The sequence below is a fragment of the Eumetopias jubatus genome, unplaced genomic scaffold, assembly GCF_037043125.1.
Source record: "Eumetopias jubatus isolate StellerSeaLion01/CBP00866 unplaced genomic scaffold, mEumJub1_p1.0 scaffold_6, whole genome shotgun sequence".
Classification (NCBI taxonomy): domain Eukaryota; kingdom Metazoa; phylum Chordata; class Mammalia; order Carnivora; family Otariidae; genus Eumetopias; species Eumetopias jubatus.
The window spans coordinates 113,819,737-113,839,481 of record NW_028274812.1 but is presented as its reverse complement, the minus strand read 5'-3'; the positions used below and the strand labels follow the sequence as shown (position 1 = coordinate 113,839,481).

Here is a 19,745-nt window from a genome sequence, read left to right as displayed (position 1 = left end):
CAGTTTGCTATATAAATTTTCACACCTTAAAGACACATTTAAATCATGTCTAATATTCTGTGTTTAAGGAGGTAAAGAGGTTTATTCATCCATTCCCTCAGAAAGACAGTTGCTTCTTTTCTTTCTTCTTCTTCTTCTTTTTTTTTTTTTGGCTATTACAAACAATAATAATACACATTCAATGAATACCTGTATTCAGATCTCCTTTGCACATATCCCAGATTTCTCAGTGGAGTTGCTGAGAGCAATAGTATATAGATCTTTATTGGATATTACAAAGCCCTCCAAGTAGTGGTTATATTAACTTATTTTATTTTTACAGAAGCATATGAGAGTTCCCATTTCTTCAAATCTTTTGTTACACTTGGGATTGTTAGATTTTTAATCTTTGCCAGGATGTTGGGTGTGAAATGATATCTTATTTTGCATTCCTCTGACTTATACTGAGGTTGAGCATGTTCAATGGCTATTTAGGTTTCTTCTTTGTTGAGTTGCTTGTTCACATCCTTTACTTAGTTTTAGTTCAGATTGCTCCATGATATCTTACTGAAATGTTGGAGTTTAAATAATATTTCCCAGATGTTAATCCTCTGTTGGTCCGCATTGTGTCCTACATCTTAATTTGGTATGGTGTCTTTAGTCAAGTGGAAGTTTTACATTCTAGTGTAAATTTATTAGTTACAAATTGTAATCCAGCTTCAACTTAGTTACCTCCAGTGTCTAGGAACTTTGTGCTTTTTGTATTTTATTTAAGAAACCCTTGTTTAGTATTATGAAGATATTCTCTTAAGTTATTTATTTATTTTAAATAGTGAAACCTACAGAAATGAATACAATAGGGCGCCTGGGTGGCTCAGTTGGTTAAGCGACTGCCTTCGGCTCAGGTCATGATCCTGGAGTCCCGGGATCGAGTCCCACATCGGGCTCCCTGCTCAGCGGGGAGTCTACTTCTCCCTCTGACCCTCTTCCCTCTCGTGCTCTCTATCTCTCATTCTCTCTCAAATAAATAAATAAAAATCTTTAAAAAAAAAAGAAATGAATACAATAAAAGAAACAAATTATTGTAAAACAAACCTTCATGTAACTTTTTGCACAAATTAAGAAGCAGCATTACTAGCACCTTACAATCTCCATACAGCCCTCTTCCCAGTTTCAACTCCCTTTTCTTTCCCCTGGTGGTAACAATTTCCCTGACAATTATGATATTTAGTTGCATGCTTTTCCTTTATCTCCTATATTTTCTTTAAAAGCTTTGCCGTGTTGTTTTTAACATTTAGGTTTTTAATTCATCTGGATTTGTGTGTGTGTGTGTGTGTGTGTGTGTGTGTGTGTGTGTGTGTGTATGTAGGGTAGGAATCTAATTTTGTCTTTTTCCATATAGTTAGCCAATTGTCCCCAAAATAAGCTGTTTAGTTAATAGCCCATTGTTTACTTTTTAAAAAAAAATTTTATTTAAATTAAATGAATTAATATTTAGTGTATTATTAATTTCAGAGGTAGAGTTCAGTGATTCATCAGTCTTATATAATACCCAGTGCTCATTACATCACGTGTCCTCCTTAATGTCCATCACTCAGTTACCCCATCCTTATACCCCTCCCCTCCAGCTACCCTCAGTTTGTGTCCTGTGATTAAGAGTCTCTTGGGGTATCTAGGTGGCTCAATCAGTTAAGCGTCTGCCTTCAGCTCAGGTCATGATCCCGGGGTCCTGGGATTGAGCCCCACATCGGGTCCCTACTCACTGGGGAGCCTGCTTCTCCCTCTGCCTCTACCTCTCTCTCTCTGTCAAGTGAATAAATAAAATCTTTTTTTTTAAAGAGTGTCTTATGCTTTGTCTACCTCTCTGATTTTGTCTTGTTTTATTTTCCCCACCCTTTCCCTATGATCCTGTTTTGTTTCTTAAATTCCACATGAGTGAGATCATATGATAATTGCCTTTCTCTGATTGATTTATTTCGCTTAGCATAGTACCCTCGAGTTCCATCTACGTCATTGCAAGTGATAAGATTTCTTTTTTGATGGCTGCATAGTGTGTGTGTGTGTGTGTGTGTGTGTATCACACCTTCTTTATCCATTCATCTGTTGATGGGCATCTAGGCTCTTTCCAGAGTTTTAGCCCATTGTTTCCTAACACACTTTTAATATCACTTCTGTAATATATCAGATTTCAAATCCCACTGTCTATCCCACTGGTGTACTTATTTGGGTTTTGCACTCATGTAATACTGCTTTCATTTCTGTCGTTTTTTACTAAATCAATATTTGCCCTGGCAAGTCCCTTTCTGTATTTTTCTTCAAAATTGCATTGATTATTTCTGGTTAATTGTTCTTCCAAATTAATTTTAAGACTAGTTTGTCAAGTATCACAAAAAACCCTATTGAGATTTTGACTGGTTTTCATTGAATGTATACATTAATTTAGAGAAAATTGTCATCTTTATATGGTTGAATTTTTCCATCCATGAACATGGCATCTCTCCATTTTTTTTTAGGTTTTCTTTTGTACGCTGAAATTAAGTTTTCTAATTTTATTCGCAAAGATATTGCACATCCTTTGCTAATCTCTAGATATATTATCATTGTTGTTATTTGTTATACCAAATGCTCTTTTTTTAGAAATTACATTTTCAGATTGCTAGATGGCTTGTAGAGAAATGCTACTGATGTTTATGAATACATGCAGTAACCTTACTGAATTATCCACTTTTACTAAGTGTAAAAGTTTATCTTTAGATATTCTTGAATTTTAAAAATGTGACCAACCATATCATCTTTGATTATGCCATTTTTGTTTTTTCATTTCCAATTCTTATGCCTTTACTCTACTTTTCTTGTTTGGAGACCTCCGTTACCAGGTTGAATAGAAGTGGGCAGTGTTAGTGGCAAACTTGTGTTGTCCTTGGTTTTAAAGTGATATTTTCTAAAATTTCATCCTTAGGTATGAGTTTGCTTTGGATTTTTGGTAGATACTATTTATCATGTTAAAGAAGTTCCCTTTTGTTCTCAGTTTTCTAAGAGTTTTTAATATTATTCAGTGTTGAAAGTTATTTATTTATAAGCTTCCTTTGAAAAGATGCAAATAATGAGGTTTTACCAAAGAAGAAAGTAACATTTCCATAGTCTCTGAGTTCTTTTGATTGCAGGTACTTATTGAGAGTGAGCAGATGAGAAAAGAAGCTGATGACTCAGGTCCACTCACCGAATTGGAACACTGGAAACGCATGTCAGCCAAATTCAATTACATCATTGAACAGATTAAAGGGCCAACTTGTAAGGCTGTCATAAATGTGCTTAATGTTGCACACTCCAAACTGTTGAAGGTAAAAGGCCTTTTATTTTAAAGTTTGTTATGTTTCTGAACAACCAACTGGAAAATTATCCTTCTTGAACTGCTTCTTCACATCAATTACTGAAACCATATACTTAGAAGTGTTAAACTTTGAGTAAGGCTTTCTTATATTCCACTATTATTTCCCAAAAAAGAAAAGGAAGTATAGAAATAAAGATGTATTTATCAATATTTTAAAAAAAGATTTTATTTATTTATTTGACAGAGAGAGAGAGATAGCGAGAGAGGAAACACAAGCAGGGGGAGTGGGAGAGGGAGAAGCAGGCTTCCCGCGGAGCAGGGAGCCCGATGTGGGACTCCATCCCAGGACCCTGGGATCATGACCTGAGCTGAAGGCAGATGCTTAACTGACTGAGGCACCCAGGCGCCCCCATTTCTCAATATTTTCACACCAATTTTGACAATACTCCTATGGGGTGATTGCCATTTACTTTTAATTTGTTTTTGAAAGTGTGAATCAATAGAGGCTCAGGGAGGTAAAGAACTACATAGAAAGTCAAAAGCAAAAATGTGCTGTCAGTATACATCTCCTGTCCACTATTACACAGCTTGGTTTGATTCTAGGTTGTTTTCTTTTGCTGTATTCTTCCTTAAAAAAGATCTATCTATCTGTATCTTTCTATCTGTATGTATATCCTATCCTAAAAGACCCAAAGTAATATAATGTCACAAATAAGTAAGCTAGAAAAGTGGCTCCAGATAGAAGCAAGTCCAGTTTAAGCCTACAGACAGGATGTTAATTACAAACAGAATGAGCCTTCAGTTGTAGTAAGTCATTTAAAGTATTTATAATAACATTAAGTCTTAAATTATATAAGAAAAAGATATGTCATTCACATTTTAGTATCAACTACTTTAGGGAAGCTAGCTTGAATTTCTTGATTAAAATTAAGTACAGTGATATATTTGGATGTTTCATGGTATTCTTATACATTTTTTCTTAGAATTGGCGTGATTTGGATGCAAGAATAACAGATACAGCAAATGAATCAAAGGATAATGTCAGATATTTGTACACTCTAGAAAAAGTATGTCAACCTTTATATAACTATGACCTAGTAAGTATGCTTTTTAAAGTGTAGTTTGAAAAATAACTCATTTTAAAGTAGCTTTATAATATATGTGTATTGGGAAATATATACTGCAGACAAGTTATTTAAAAGATATACTTTCCTGTTATATAGCCATCATGAATTAAAAACTCATTTAAACCTGATATTGATATTATCATAAGTATAATCTCATTTGTGAGTTTAATTAATTAATTCATTGATGCATAACAAATTACCCCAGACTGACTGACTTAAAGAAATAAGCATTTACTACATCACAGTTCCTGTAGGTCAAGAATCCAGGCATAGCATAGCTTGAGTGCCTCTACCTCATGGTCTCTCATGAAGTTGCAGACAAAACTGTTAGCTAGGAATGTGGTCTCACTGTAGTGGAGGCTGACAGCTGGAGGGTCCACTTCTAAGCTCACTCACATGGTTGTTGGAAGGCCCTAGTTGCATAGCACATGAGCCTTTCAATAGGGTAACTTGCTTCCCTTAGGGTGAATGATCCAGAAGTGAGCAAGAGAGAGTGCCCAACCAGCATTATCCTGATATCAAAGCACTACAAGAAAAGAAAATTACAGGTCAACATCCTTGATGAATGTAGATGCAAAAATTTTCAACAAATACAAGCAAACCAAATTCAACAGCATATTGAAAGGATCATACACCTGACCAAATGGGAATTATTCCTGGGATGCAAAGATGGTTCAACATATGCAAATAAATACATGTGATATACAGAATTAATAAAATAAAAGAAAAAATTATATGATCATTTCAATAGATACAGAAAAATCATTTGATAAAATATAACATCCTCTCGTGATAAAAACTCTCAACAACTTGAGTACAGAAGGAATGTACTTCAACATAAAAAAAGCCATATATGACAAGCCCATAGCTAACATCATACTCAAGAGTAAAAACTGAAGGCTTTTTCTCTAAGATCAGGAACAAGACAAGAGTGCCCACTTTTGCCAATTTTATTCAACATAGTACTGGAGGTCCTAGCTAGAGCAAACAATAAAAAAATAAAAGGCATTCAAATTGGAAAGGAAGAAGTAAAATTGTTTCTGTTTATAGATGATATGATATTGTATATGGAAAACTCTGAAAAATCCACCAAAAACTCTTAGAACTAATAAACAAATTCAGTAAAGTTGCAGGATACAAAATTACATACAGAAATTAGTTGCATTTCTGTGGACTGACAACAAAACATTTGAAAAGAATTAAGGAAAACAATCTCATTTACAATATCATAAAAAAATAAAATACTCAGGAATAAATTTATTCAAGGAAATGAAAGCTCTGTACCCTGAAAGCCATAAGACTTTGATGAGAGAAAATGAAGAAAACAAAAATAAATGGAAAGATATCCCATGTTCATGGATTGGATGAATGACTATTGTTAAAATTTCCTTACTACCCAAAGCCATCTATAAATTCAATGCAACCCTATCAAAATTCCAATGGCATTTTTTTCAATAATGGAAAAAAAATCCTAAAATGTGTATGGAACCACAAAAGACCCCCACTAGCGAAAACAATCCTGAGAAGGGAGAACAAAGCTAGAGACATTGCACTTCCTGATTTCAAGCTATACTGCAAGGCTATAGTAACCAAAACTGTATGGTACTGGCATAAAAATAGACATATATACCAATTGGACAGAAACAAGAGCCTAGAAAGAAATCCTTGCATATATGGTCCAAAAAATTGACATGGGAGCCAAGAATATTCAGTGAGGGAAGAATATAGTCTCCCCAGTAAATGTATTGGGAAAACTGGATAATCACATGCAAAAGAATAAAATTAGATCCCTATCTTATATTGCTTACAAAAATTAACATCGAATGGATTAAAAACTTAAATGTAAGACCTAAAACCATAAAACTCCTGGAAGAAAACACAGGGGGAAATCTCCATGACATTGGTTTTAGGAATGATTTTTTGGATATGACACCAAACATACAAGCAACAGAAGCAAAAATAAGTAAGTGCGACTACATCAAACTAAAAAGCTTCTGTACAGCAAAAGAAATAATCAACAGGGGAGGGGGCTGGGGGGATGGGTTAGCCTGGTGATGGGTATTAAAGAGGGCACATTCTGCCCAGTGCTCTGTGGAGCACTGGGTGTTATGCACAAACAATGAATCATGGAACACTACATCAAAACTAATGATGTAATGTATGGTGATTAACATAACAAAAAAATAAAAAAATAAAAATAAAAAAATAAAAACAGACAAAAAAATAATCAACAAAATGAAAAGGCAACCTATGGAATGGGAGGAAATACTTGCAAATGGTATGTTAGATAAGGAATTAATGTTCAAAATAGGTAAGAATTCATTCAACTCAATAACAAAAAACAACAAATGCAATAAAAAATGGGCAGAGGAACTGAATGGATGTTTTCTCAAAGAAGTCATCCAAATCAATGAGTACATGAAAAGATGCTCAACATCAGTAATCAGGGAAATGCAAATCAAAACCACAATGTGATATTACCTTACACCTCACACTTATTAGAATGGCTATCATTAAAAAGACAAGAAGAGCTGGCGAGGATGTGGAGAAGATGGAACCCTTGTGCACTGATAGTGGGAATGTAAATTGATGCAGCCACAATGGAAAACAGCATAGAGGTTCCTCAAAATGCTAAAAATAGCACTACCAGATGATCCAGCAATTCCACTACCACGTATCTATCCAAAGTAAATGAAATTAGGATCTTGAAAAGATGCACTCCCATGTTCTTCACAGCATTACTCATAATAACCAAGATATGAAAGAAACATAAGTGTCTATCATTGGATAAGTGGATAAAGATTATATATAAAAATATATATTATGTATATTTTTATATATTTATATATATATATAATGGAATATTATTCAACTATAAGAAATCCTGCCATTTGTGACATATATGGACCTTGAGGACGTTATGTTAAGTGAAGTAAGTCAGACGGAGAAAGACAAATACTGTATGATCTCACTTATATGTGGAATCTAAAAAAGTCAAACTCATGGAAATGGAGTAGAATGTTAGTTGCCAGGGCTGGGAGTGGGGGAAATGGGAAGATGTTGGTCAATGGATACAGAATTCCAGGTATAAATCAGGAAGTTTTGGAAATCTAATGTACAGCATGGTACCTTTTAGCCTTTCTTTAGATAGAGGGGAAGTCAGGGAAACTGTATGTGTTGAGAAGTTAGGGCAGTGTTTCCCACTTTTAACTGGGTGTTGTCTCTTTTGTGAATCACACGTAGGCAGGAGAGTTGCCCAGACAGTTGTGTTTTTAAAGATGTTCACCATCTTGGGAACCCCTGGCCTTTTATTGTAGGCATTGTACTACATACTTTCCATGTATTTTCATTCTGTATGCCCAACAATCCTCATTTTAAAGATTAGGAAACAAAATTGGAATTGAGTATTTCTACACCTATAAGTCATGAGACTGAATTTGAATCCAGCACTATTTGGCATTATGCATTGTATTTGTTTCTACTTCTCCATGCTGCTTCTTCAAGGTATTCTCTTAAGTTTTTTTTTTTTTTTTGGATTTTTAAAATTTTATTATGTTATGTTAATCACCATACTTTACCTCATTAGTTTTTGATGTTGTTCCATGATTCATTGTTTGCGTATAACACCTAGCGCTCCATTCAGTACATGCCCTCTTTAATACCAATCACCAGGCTAACCCATCCCCCCACCCCCCTCCCCTCTAGAACCCTCAGTTTGTTTCTCAGAGTCCATAGTCTCTCATGGTTCATCTCCCCCTCCATTCCTCCCCCCTTCATTTTCCCCTTCATATTATTTTCTTTTTTTAAAAAAACATATAATGTATTATTTGTTTCAGAGGTATAGGTCTGTGATTCAACAGTCTTACACTATTCACAGCGCTCACCATAGCACATACCCTCCCCAATGTCTATCCCCCAGCCACCCCATCCCTCCCACCTCCACCACTCCAGCAACCCTCAGTTTGTTTCCTGAGATTAAGAATTCCTCATATCAGTGAGATCATATGATACATGTCTTTCTCTGATTGACTTATTTTGCTCAGCATAATACCCTAGAGTTCCATCCATGTCATTGCAAATGGCAAGATTTCATTACTTTTGATGGCTACATAATATTCCATTTTATATATACACCACATCTTCTTTATCCATTCATCTATCAATGGACATCATGGACCTTTCCATAGTTTGGCTATTGTGGACATTGCTGCTATAAACATCAGTGTGTATGTACCCCTTTGGATCCCTACATTTGTATCTTTGCAGTAAATACCCAGTAGTGCAATTGCTGGGTCGTAGGGTAGCTCTATTTTTCAACTTTTTGAGGAACCTCCATACTGTTCTCCACAATGGCTGCACCAGCTTGCATTCCCACCAACAGTATAGGAGGGTTCCCCCCCTTTCTCCGCATCCTCGCCAACATCTGTCATTTCCTGACGTATTAAATTTAGCCATTCTGGCTGGTGTGAGGTGGTATCTCATTGAGGTTTTGATTTGGATTTTCCTCATGCCGAGCAATGTTGAGCACTTTTTCATGTGTCTGTTGGCCATTTGGATGTCTTCTTTGCAGAAATGTCTGTTCATGTCTTCTGCCCATTTCTTGATTGGATCATTTGTTCTTTAGGTGTTGAGTTTGATAAGTTCTTTATAGATTTTGGATACTAACCCTTTATCTGATATGTCATTTGCAAATATCATCTCCCATTCTGTCCGTTGTCTTTTGGTTTTGTGGACTGTTTCTTTTGCTGTGCAAAAGCTTTTTATCTTGATGAAATCCCAATAGTTCATTTTTGCCCTCGCTTCCCTTGCCTTTGGCGATGTTTCTAGGAAGAAGTTGCTGCGGCTGAGGGCGAAGAGATTGCTGCCTGTGTTCTCCTTTAGGATTTGGATGGACTCCTGTCTCACGTTTAGGTCTTTCAACCATTTGGAGTCTATTTTTGTGTGTGGTGTAAGGAAATGGTCCAGTTTCACTCTTCTGCATGTGGCTGTCCAATTTTCCCAACACCATTTGTTGAAGAGACTTTTTTCCATTGGACATTCTTTCCTGCTTTGTCGAAGATTAGTTGACCGTAGAGTTGAGGGTCCATTTCTGGGCTCTCTATTCTATTCCATTGATCTATGTGTCTGTTTTTGTGCCAGTACCATACTGTCTGGATGATTACAGCTTTGTAATAGAGCTTGAAGTCCAGAATTGTGATGCTACCAGCTTTGCTTTTCTTTTTCAACATTTCTTTGGCTATTCGGGGTCTTTTCTGGTTCCATACAAATTTTAGGATTATTTGTTCCATTTCTTTGAAAAAAGTGGATGATATTTTGATGGGGATTGCATTGAATGTGTAGATTGCTCTAGGTAGCATTGACATCTTTCACAATATTTGTTCTTCCAATCCATGAGCATGGAACATTTTTCCATTTCTTTGTGTCTTTCTCAATTTCTTTCATGAGTATTTTATAGTTTTCTGAGTACAGATTCTTTTCCTTTTTTGGTTAGATTTATTCCTAGGTATCTTATGGTTTTGGGTGCGATTGTAAATGAGACTGACTCCTTATTTTCTCTTTCTTCTGTCTTGTTGTTGGTGTATAGGAATGGCACTGACTTCTGTGCATTGATTTTATATCCTGCTACTTGACTGAATTCCTGTATGAGTTCTAGCAGTTTTGGGGTGGAGTCTTTTAGGTTTTCCACATAAAGTATCATATCATCTGCAAACAGAGTTTGACTTCTTTGCCGATTTGGATGCTTTTTATTTCTTTTTGTTGTCTGATTGCTGTGGCTAGGACTTTAGTACTATGTTGAATAGCAGTGGTGATAGTGGACATCCCTGCTGTGTTCCTAACCTCAGGGGGAAAGCTCTTAGTTTTTCCCCATTGAGAATGATATTCGCTGTAGGTTTTTCATAGATGGCTTTTATGATATTGAGGTATGTACCCTCTATCCCTATACTCTGAAGAGTTTTGATCAAGAAAGGATGCTGTACTTTGTCAAATGCTTTTTCTGCATCTATTGAGAGGATCATATAATTCTTGTTCTTTCTTTTATTAATGTGTTGTATCACATTGATTGATTTGCGGATGTTGAACCAACCTTGCAGCCCAGGGATAAATCCCACTTGGTCGTGGTGAATAATCCTTTCAATGGACTGTTGGATCCTATTGGCTAGTATTTTGGTGAGAATTTTTGCATCCATGTTCATCACGGATATTGGTCTGTAATTCTCCTTTTTGATGGGGTCTTTGTCTGGTTTTGGGATCAAGGTAATGGTGGCCTCATAAAACGAGTTTGGAAGTTTTCCTTCCATTTCTATTTTTTGGAACAGTTTCAGAAGAATAGGTATTAATTCTTCTTGAAATGTTTGGTAGAATTCTCCTGGGAAGCCATCTGGCTCTGGGCTCTTGTTTTTGGGAGATTTTTGATGACTGATTCAATTTCCTTAGTGATTATAGGTCTGTTCAGGTTTTCTATTTCTTCCTGGTTCTGTTTTGGTAGTTGATACATCTCTAGGAATGCATTCGTTTCTTCCAGGTTATCTAATTTGCTGGCATATAGTTGCTCAGAATATGCTCTTATAATTGTTTGTATTTCTTTGGTGTTGGTTGGGATCTGTCCTCCTTCATTCATGATTTTATTTATTTGGGTCATTTCTCTTTTCTTTTTGATAAGTCTGGCCAGGGGTTTTTCAATCTCGTTAATTCTTTTAAAGAACCAACTCCTAGTTTCGTTGATCTGTTCTACCATTCTTTTGGTTTCTATTTCATTGATTTCTGCTCTGATCTTTATTATTTCTGTTCTCCTGCTGGGCTTAGGATTTATTTGCTGTTCTTTCTCCAGCTCCTTTAGGTGTAGGGTTAGGTTGTGTATTAGAGAGACCTTTCCTGTTTTTTGAGAAAGCCTTATATTGCTATATACTTTCCTCTTAGGACTGCCTTCACTGCATCCTAAAGATTTTGAACAGTTGTGTTTTCATTTTCATTGGTTTCCATGAATTTGTTTAATTCTTCTTAATTTCCTGGTTGATCCATTCATTCTTTAGTAGGATGCTCTTTAGCCTCCATCTATTTGACTTTCCTCTTGTGATTGAGGTCTAGTTTCACAGCATTGTGGTCCAAAAATACGCAGGGAATGATCTCAATCTTTTGGTACCGGTTGAGACCTGATTTGTGACCTAGGATGTGATCTATTCTGGAGAATGTTCCATGGGTACTAGAGAAGAATATGTATTCTGTTGCTTTGGGATGGAATGTTCTGAATATATCTGTGAAGTCCATTTGGTCCAGTTTGTCATTTAAAGTCTTTATTTCTTTGTTGATCTTTTGCTTATATGATCTGTCCATTTCAGTGAGGGGGTGTTAATGTGTCCTAATATTATTGTATTGTTGTGGATGTGTTTCTTTGCTTTTGTTATTATATAACAAAAAGCTTATGTAATTGGCTGCTCCTATGTTAGGGGCATAGATATTTACAATTTTTCAATCTTCTTGTTGGATAGACCCTTTAAGTAGGATATAGTGTCCTTCCTCATCTCTTATCATAGTCTTTGGTTTAAAATCTAATTTGTCTGACATAAGGATTGCCACCCCAGCCTTCTTTTGGTGTCCATTAGCATGGTAAATGGTTTTCCACCCCCTCAATTTCAATCTGGGGGTGTCTTTGGGTCTAAAATGAGTCTCTTGCAGACAGCATATCGATGGGTCTTGTTTTTTTCTTTTTTTTAATCCAATCTGATAGCCTGTGTCTTTTGATTGGGGCATTTAGCCCATTTACACTCCAGATAACTATTGAAAGATATGAATTCAGTGCCATTGTATTGCCGTAATGTGACTGTTACCGTATATTGTCTGTATTCCTTTCTGGTCTATCTTACTTTTAGGCTCTCTCTTTGCTTAGAGGACCCCTTTCAATATTTCTTGTAGGGCTGGTTTCGTGTTTGCAAATTCCTTTAGTTTTTATTTGTCCTGGAAGCTTTTTATTTTCTTTTTTTTTTTTTTTTAAAGATTTTATTTATTTATTTGAGAGAGAGAATGAGATAGAATGAGCATGAGAGGGGGGAGGGTCAGAGGGAGAAGCAGACTCCCTGCCGAGCAGGGAGCCCGATGCGGGACTCGATCCCGGGACTCCAGGATCATGACCTGAGCCGAAGGCAGTCGCTTAACCAACTGAGCCACCCAGGCGCCCCAAAGCTTTTTATTTTCAATGACAGCCTAGCTGGATATAGTATTCTTGGCTGCATATTTTTCTCATTTCTATTTTCAGTGACAGCCTAGCTGGATATAGTATTCTTGGCTGCATAGTTTTCTCATTTAGTGCTCTGAATATATCATGCCAGTCCTTTCTGGCCTGCCAGGTCTCTGTGGATAGGTCTACTGCCCATCTAATGTTTCTACCCTTGTAGGTTACGGATCTCTTGTCCTGAGCTGCTTTCAGGATTTTCTCTTTGTCTCTGAGACTCATAAGTTTTAGTATTAGATGTCGGGGTGTTGACCTATTTTTATTGATTTTGAGGTGGGTTCTCTGTGCCTCCTGGATTTTGATGCGTGTTTCCTTCCCCAAATTAGGGAAGTTCTCTGCTATAATTTGCTCCAATATACCTTCTGCCCCTGTCTCTCTTTCTTCTTCTTCTGGGGTCCCAATTATTCTGATATTGTTTTGTCTTATGGTATCACTTATCTCTTGAATTCTGCCCTGGTGATCCAGTAGTTATTTATCTCTGTTTCTCAGCTTCTTTATTTTCCATCATTTGGTCTTCTTTATTAGTAATTCTCTCTTCTGCCTCATTTATCCTAGCAGTTAGAGCCTCCAGTTTTGATTGTACCCAGGAGCAGTCTTTTAATTGGTTCCATAAAGAGATGATGGATTTTACTTACAACTTATTTACACCCCTAATACTAGCAACTAGACTTCTCTTAGGGACCTTTTAAAAATTTGTTTTACATAAAAATATTTTATATGATTTTTTAGGTGTTTGTGTGTATATGACCATGAGTAAAGCAAACCAGAATGTATGGTGATAGAGGAATATAGCCATTGCTTAGCTCACTCAGTAGCCCAGTGACTTGATTTCCCAGCTTTACAGCATGTGCAATTAAAATTTGTGTCTAAGTAAAATCAGAATTTTCACATGTCACATGCATATGGGGTTAGTTCAGTTCACAAGAACTGAAGATGCAAATCTCAAATACACATATATCCAAAGCCTATTCAAGGATGACCTGCAAGTAAGTCTTGATGTGAAAAAATAATAGATGAGGCATATATACCAAAATGTTAACATTTGTCAAGTGTAGTGATGGGTATAAATGATCATTATACTATTCTCTGTACTTTCCTATATATTTAAAGCTTTTCATTATAAAAAGTAAACTTGTAAGAAAGATACAATGCTTTTTATTGTGATCAAGACCTCTAGATTTTTAGGTGTACTAATTTCAAGTTCTTTCTTCAAAAGGCTTGTTTAAATTTATATAATTTTCAAATATTTTAGTTCTGGTGTTCTTTTCATCCTGGTAATTTAAAAAAATTTATTCAATTGTTCTAGCATAGATATACCTTATTATTATTATTTTGTTGTTGTTATTAAACTTTTCACATTCTCTGATGCAGGAATATTTTGAACATTATCTTTGAAATTAAAGAAGTTCTAATAGTATTGTCATATAATTGCTTCCCCTTCATATACTCACTATTTTTGAGGTTTCAAAAATTCCATTTATCCTCATTTTCTTTTTCTCATTAAAAGCAAACAGTCCCTGCTGTTTAATTTGTAACTCACATTTGAACAGGAAAAGTGCAGAGGACTCATTCTTCCATTTTTTTGTGGATAAGTTTTATGAATTTTATGTTTAGTGTTTCATTTTATTATCTTGGTGTTGCAATTTCTGCTATTGGCATATCTATCATTATATGTTTTACATATAAAGTGTCTCAACACTGTGTATAGATAGGTAAGAACGGTGTGCTCAAGAATCTTCTATTATAAATGATGTTTAAAATTTAGATGAAGGGTGGGGCACCTGGTTGGTTCAATCGTTAAGTGTCTGTCTTTGGCTCAGGTCATGATCCCAGGGTCCTGGGATGGAGCCCTGCATCGGGCTCCCTGGTCAGCGGGAAGTCTGCTTCTCCCTCTCCCACTCCCCCTGCATGTGTTCCCTCTCTTGCTGTGTCTCTCTCTGTCAAATAAATAAGCAAAATCTTAAAAAAATTTAGATGAAGGGTATTTTCCTGATGGACCCATTTGATGCCATCTCTGAGCCTTCTTCATTGGAGTTATGGGTACTTTGTAGACTTGCCTTATTGAGATTGGAGGAGACCCCTCCTTGGCTTATTTTTATTAGACTCTTTTTGATATACAGATAACATATATAATATGAATTCTGACATCCCAGGTTACTTGCAAAGTAATGATATTAATTTCCATAAGCCACATATCATTGATTTAATTATATCATAGTTACACCTCATACCTAGGACATACAGTACACTAATCAATAGTTATTTCTGGGGCACCTGGGTGGCTCAGTCAGTTAAGTGTCTGTCTTTGGCTCAGGTCATGATCCCGGGGTGCTGGGATCTTGCCCGGCACTGGGCTCCCTGCTTGGGAGAAAGCCTGCTTCTCCCTCTCCCTCTGCCTGCCATTCCCCCTGCTTGTACTCTCTCTCTCTCTCTCTCTCTGCATCAAATAAATCTTTAAAGAAATAGTTGTTATTTCTGGTTTTATTTATTTTATCGCCATTAAAACATCTCATATATTTTATATTGTCTTAGCAATTAAGAGGCAACCTCCTTGTAGGAATGCCATTGACCTTACCTGTTTTCCCATCCTGATTTGCGTCATAGTTAAAAGCAGGATCTCAAAATCTCAGGCACATAACTGTGGTTATGTAATACAGCTGTAGGAACTCGGACAAGGAGCTTAACTTCCCTACCTCTCTATTTTCCTTGCCTGCTTCTCCTTCTCCTTCTGCCCCTCCCCACTCGTGTTTTTTCTCTCTCTCTCTTGCTCTCTCTATCTCAAATAAATAAATAAAATCTTTATAAAAAGATAATCTTGAACTATTAATCCTTAAAATCACTTTCACCTCTAAAATTGTATTTTTAAATAAACTTTTAAATTTAGATGTACAGAAAAGTTATACTACAGAATTCTCTTCACCCAGTTTCTCCTGTTAACATCTTGCATTACCTTGGTACATTTGTGAAAACTGATGTCCTTTTTCAGTTCCAAGAATCAGTCTGGGATGCTACATTGCATTTAGTAAAATTTGACTTTAAGATAAAAATGTTACACTTTTATATGTGGTTAGAATTTTGAATATTATAGGATATTGGTTATTAAAACTATAAATATATGATGCAATTCACTTAATATATTTCAATTTTAGGTTTCCATGGCACATGGAATACAAAATTTGATTAATGCCATCAGAATGATTCACAGTGTGTCACGGTATTATAACACCTCAGAGAGAATGACTTCATTGTTCATCAAGGTAAGTTTCCAAGGGAAGAAATCATACATGTAACCCTGTGAAAAGTTAACAGTACTTTCCCTCTGGGCCAGGGAAGGGAAATGGGAAGTTTGGGTGCCTCTCAGAATTCTGGATTTGACAGAACAGTGGACAAGAAAAGAAAGGTGTTGACTGGTCAGTTCTACTTAATTGAAGGTGTACCTTCTTCTCAGAGGTAAGCCCTCAGGCTTTTTGTTTAAATGTAGCTGGTGCTTTTCTTTCTTTCTTTCCTTCCTTCCTTCTTCCTTTCTTTGAGAGAAAGAAGTGGTGGGAAGGGGCAGAGGGAGAAGGAGAGAGAGAATCCTAAGCAGGCTCCACACTGAGCATGGAGCCCGACATGGAGCTCGATCTCACGACATGGAGACCATGGCTGGTGCTTTTCTAATTTATTCATTCCATATAGTTTTGCTCAAGATCTAGGAATTGTGTGCATGATTGACAACACTTCTTTAGCTACTTCCACCAGCACTGTTGTGACATATGGTTCATTACTTAAATAATTTGAAAAAACATCCAAGAGACACATAAATAAAATTTCTTTGTGATTCAAGCAGAACATAAATATATAAAGTAAAAGTCACATCTCAACTCTCTTTTTAAAAAACTAATCAATAGATTTAATCATTATCCATCTCTTAAATAGGGGAAGAATGTTAGGATTTTTCCCCATCACTTGTCTCTTTCTTGCTATATATGTCCCACGCTGAGATTTCTTGTTCTATATTTTTGTTAATAATTTTAAACTATTTTGTCTAATAGTTTGTTAACATTATGAATCCCTATGTGTTCAGAATAAAATCTAAGCATTGCTAGTTTCTTTGATCACCTCTCTCTTGTGATTTCTACATCTTTCTCCATCTTGGATTCATTATTTCTTTGGCTGAAAAGTATTCTCAAGTGGTTCTTTCAGAGATCGTCTGTATGTGGTGAACCTCCTGAATTCCTGCATGTCTGAAAATAGTTTCGTTTTGTCCTGCTATTCAAATGTTAGTTTCAGCGGGATTCCAGGTTCAACATAATTTTCTCCCGGAAACTTGAAGTATTGTTTCTTATCCAGTACTGTTGATGAGAAATTTATGTTAATATGATTCTTTTTCCTTAGGCAACCTGTCTTATTCTTTCGAGAAGCTTTTAGGATTTTTTTCTTTATCCTTAAACTCATAAAATTTCAAAGTGCTGTGGTCCTTTTTACATTTATGTTCTAGACTTGTTGGATTGTTGCAATCCAGAAACTTTTATCTCTATTCCTGGGAAATTTCCCTCTTTTGCCTTAGAGTATTCCTTACCTACCTGTTTAATTTATTCTGTCCCCTTGAATTTAACTTCCATTTCTCTTAATGTTTTATGTTTTGTTTTGTTTTGTCAGTTTCTGTCCTTTGACCTTTCGGCTCACTCTTTTGCTCTTTGTTTATGTCCCAGTTGTTGGTCAGTTCATCAATAGAATTTTTTTATTTTGATAATAAAAATTTTAATTTCCAAGTTCTCTAGTTTTTTTTTGTGATGCAAAATACTCTCATATCTTTCTCATGTAGTTAATAAAAGATATAATATTTTACATCTTTTTTTGTATTTCCTCTGTTGAGTTTAAAGCCTCTGTTACCATGTTTCTTTTTATTTTTTAAAGATATATTTATTCATATTTAGAGAAAGAGAGAGTGTGCAAAAGTACGAGTGGGGGAAGGGGCAGAGGGAGAAGGAGAGAGAGAATCCTCAAGCTGACTCCCCACTGAGCACAGAGCCTGATGTGGGGCTCAGTCTCACAACTCTGAGATCATGACCTGACCTGAAATCAAGAGTCTGATGCTTAACCGACTGAGCCACCCAGGCACCCCCCATGTTTATTTTCTTTAGTTGTTTGGTGATTCTGGGTTGTCTGCCCATCTTTGTATTTAAGTCATAATTTGCCCGCTTGTTCTGTTTCTTTTGGTCTGTCTCTTGTGTGGGGGAGTCTGGGGGGTGTGGGGGGTTGGGAATGTGAAGAGCTTTTTCTCTAACATGTCCTCCTGGGGTGCAATAGCTACCTGGGCATAGTTCACACTCATGGCTCTGTCCTGTCAGCATATGCCATTGTTGCCCACTGTACAAGTTGCTCCAAATTCAGTGTGTAGGGTCACAACCAAGGGCCACCTCCCATTGTCTCCACCTCAAAGATTTCCATCTTCACAGTAACCTTCTCCAGAAGGGGTTCTGGTTTTCTGTCATCTTTATTTTTATTTTTTTCCTCCTGTAGATTTGATCCTGTGTGCTTTCTATATTAGGAATTCTCCAAAATTTCTGTGTGTCAGCCTGTCCTCTCAATCTAACCTCTTGAGTATTCCCCTCCACCTCGCTATTTTGGGGTATGTGTGAGGTGGTTAACTTTAAATTTAGTTTGCATGTTGAAGGATGATGAAGAATGACACTTGGATCCTAGTTAGAGGAAAAATAGACAAAAGGAAAATATAGTTGACTTTGGAGTTTATGGCCCCTGTGAAGTTGACTTAAATGCAGTAAAAAATTTGGGTTGTCTTGGTTTTGATGGAATGTGTATTTCTTTGTTTTTTATATTGTGATTCATTCCTCCCATAAGTTTACTGTTTATCATATTTTTATGCTTCTGGTTTAAAAATCTTAAATTTTGCGTGCCTGGGTGGCTCAGTCGTTAAGCATCTGCCTTTGGTTCAGGTCATGATCCCAGGGTCCTGGGATCGAGTCCCATATTGGGCTCCCTGCTCGGCAGGAAGCCTGCCTCTCCCTCTTCCACACCCCCTGCTTGTGTTCCTGCTCTCATGCTCTCCCTCTCTCTGTCAAATAAATAAATAAAATCTTAAAAAAAAATAGATAAAAATCTTAAATTTTATTTCTCTCTTCACATATAGCTATTTTGGACTTGTATTTATTTTAGGTAACAAATCAAATGGTGACGGCATGTAAAGCGTGTATTACTGATGGAGGAACCGTCCACGTATGGGATCAGGAAACACCGCTCGTATTAAAGAAAATTCAGGTTTGTAGACATATTCTTATTTTCATACAGTAAAGCTTTCACCATCTGCCCCCCCCCCTTTTTTTTTACTTTGTTCATTCACAAAACATGTTAAAAACATTGTAAAGAATAGCATGAGAATATAAATAGAACCTCATTAAAATTATTGGCTTCCCTTAATATTTAGTGCAGGATCCTTTAGTGTAAAATTTAGTTCTCATCTTCTCCATGGCTGCCTATAGTGGACACCTCTTGCTATCCCGTATTCCCTGGTCCCCACCTTTCACTGCAGCCCCTGTTAATTTCATTTTCTTGACTTTTTGCATTGGCTAGGACTGACATGCATTCTTAAATAGTCAAGGTGATCGTTGGCATCTGGTTTTGATCTTTTGGAAGAGAATGTTTCTGACATTTCTAACATTTCCCCATTTTGTTTTTGTTTTTTTAAAGATTTTATTTATTTGAGAGAGAGAATGAGAGAGAGAGAGAGAGAGAGCATGAGAGGGGGGAGGGTAAGAGGGAGAAGCAGATTCCCTGCTGAGCAGGGAGCTCGATGCGGGACTCGATCCCGGGACTCTGGGATCATGACCTGAGCCGAGGGCAGTCGCTTAACCAACTGAGCCACCCAGGCGCCCTAACATTTCCCCATTTTGATGTATTCTTAGGTTTTAAATATATCTTTGATCAGATTAAGGAAGTTCTGCTCCTAGTCTTAGTACTAGGACATATTTTTTAAAGCTATGAATGGGCTTTAAAAAATGTTTTTCTGCACATATTTATTGAGATGCTTATTAGATTTTTCTCAGTCTGTTAGTGTAATAGATGACAGTTTTAGTTTTTC

General features: G+C 36.4%; 1 protein-coding gene across 1 annotated transcript in view; it reads left to right on the top strand.

Annotated features, from left to right (window-relative positions):
* Positions 1-19,745, top strand: part of DNAH8 (dynein axonemal heavy chain 8) — a 395,922-nt gene that overhangs the window by 37,070 nt on the left and 339,107 nt on the right. Inside the window, exons 7-10 of the mRNA XM_088024365.1 lie at positions 3,144-3,320; positions 4,294-4,407; positions 15,814-15,921; positions 18,824-18,925. Coding sequence (XP_087880491.1) covers positions 3,144-3,320; positions 4,294-4,407; positions 15,814-15,921; positions 18,824-18,925 — 501 coding nt within the window. The remainder of the gene's footprint in view (positions 1-3,143; positions 3,321-4,293; positions 4,408-15,813; positions 15,922-18,823; positions 18,926-19,745) is intronic.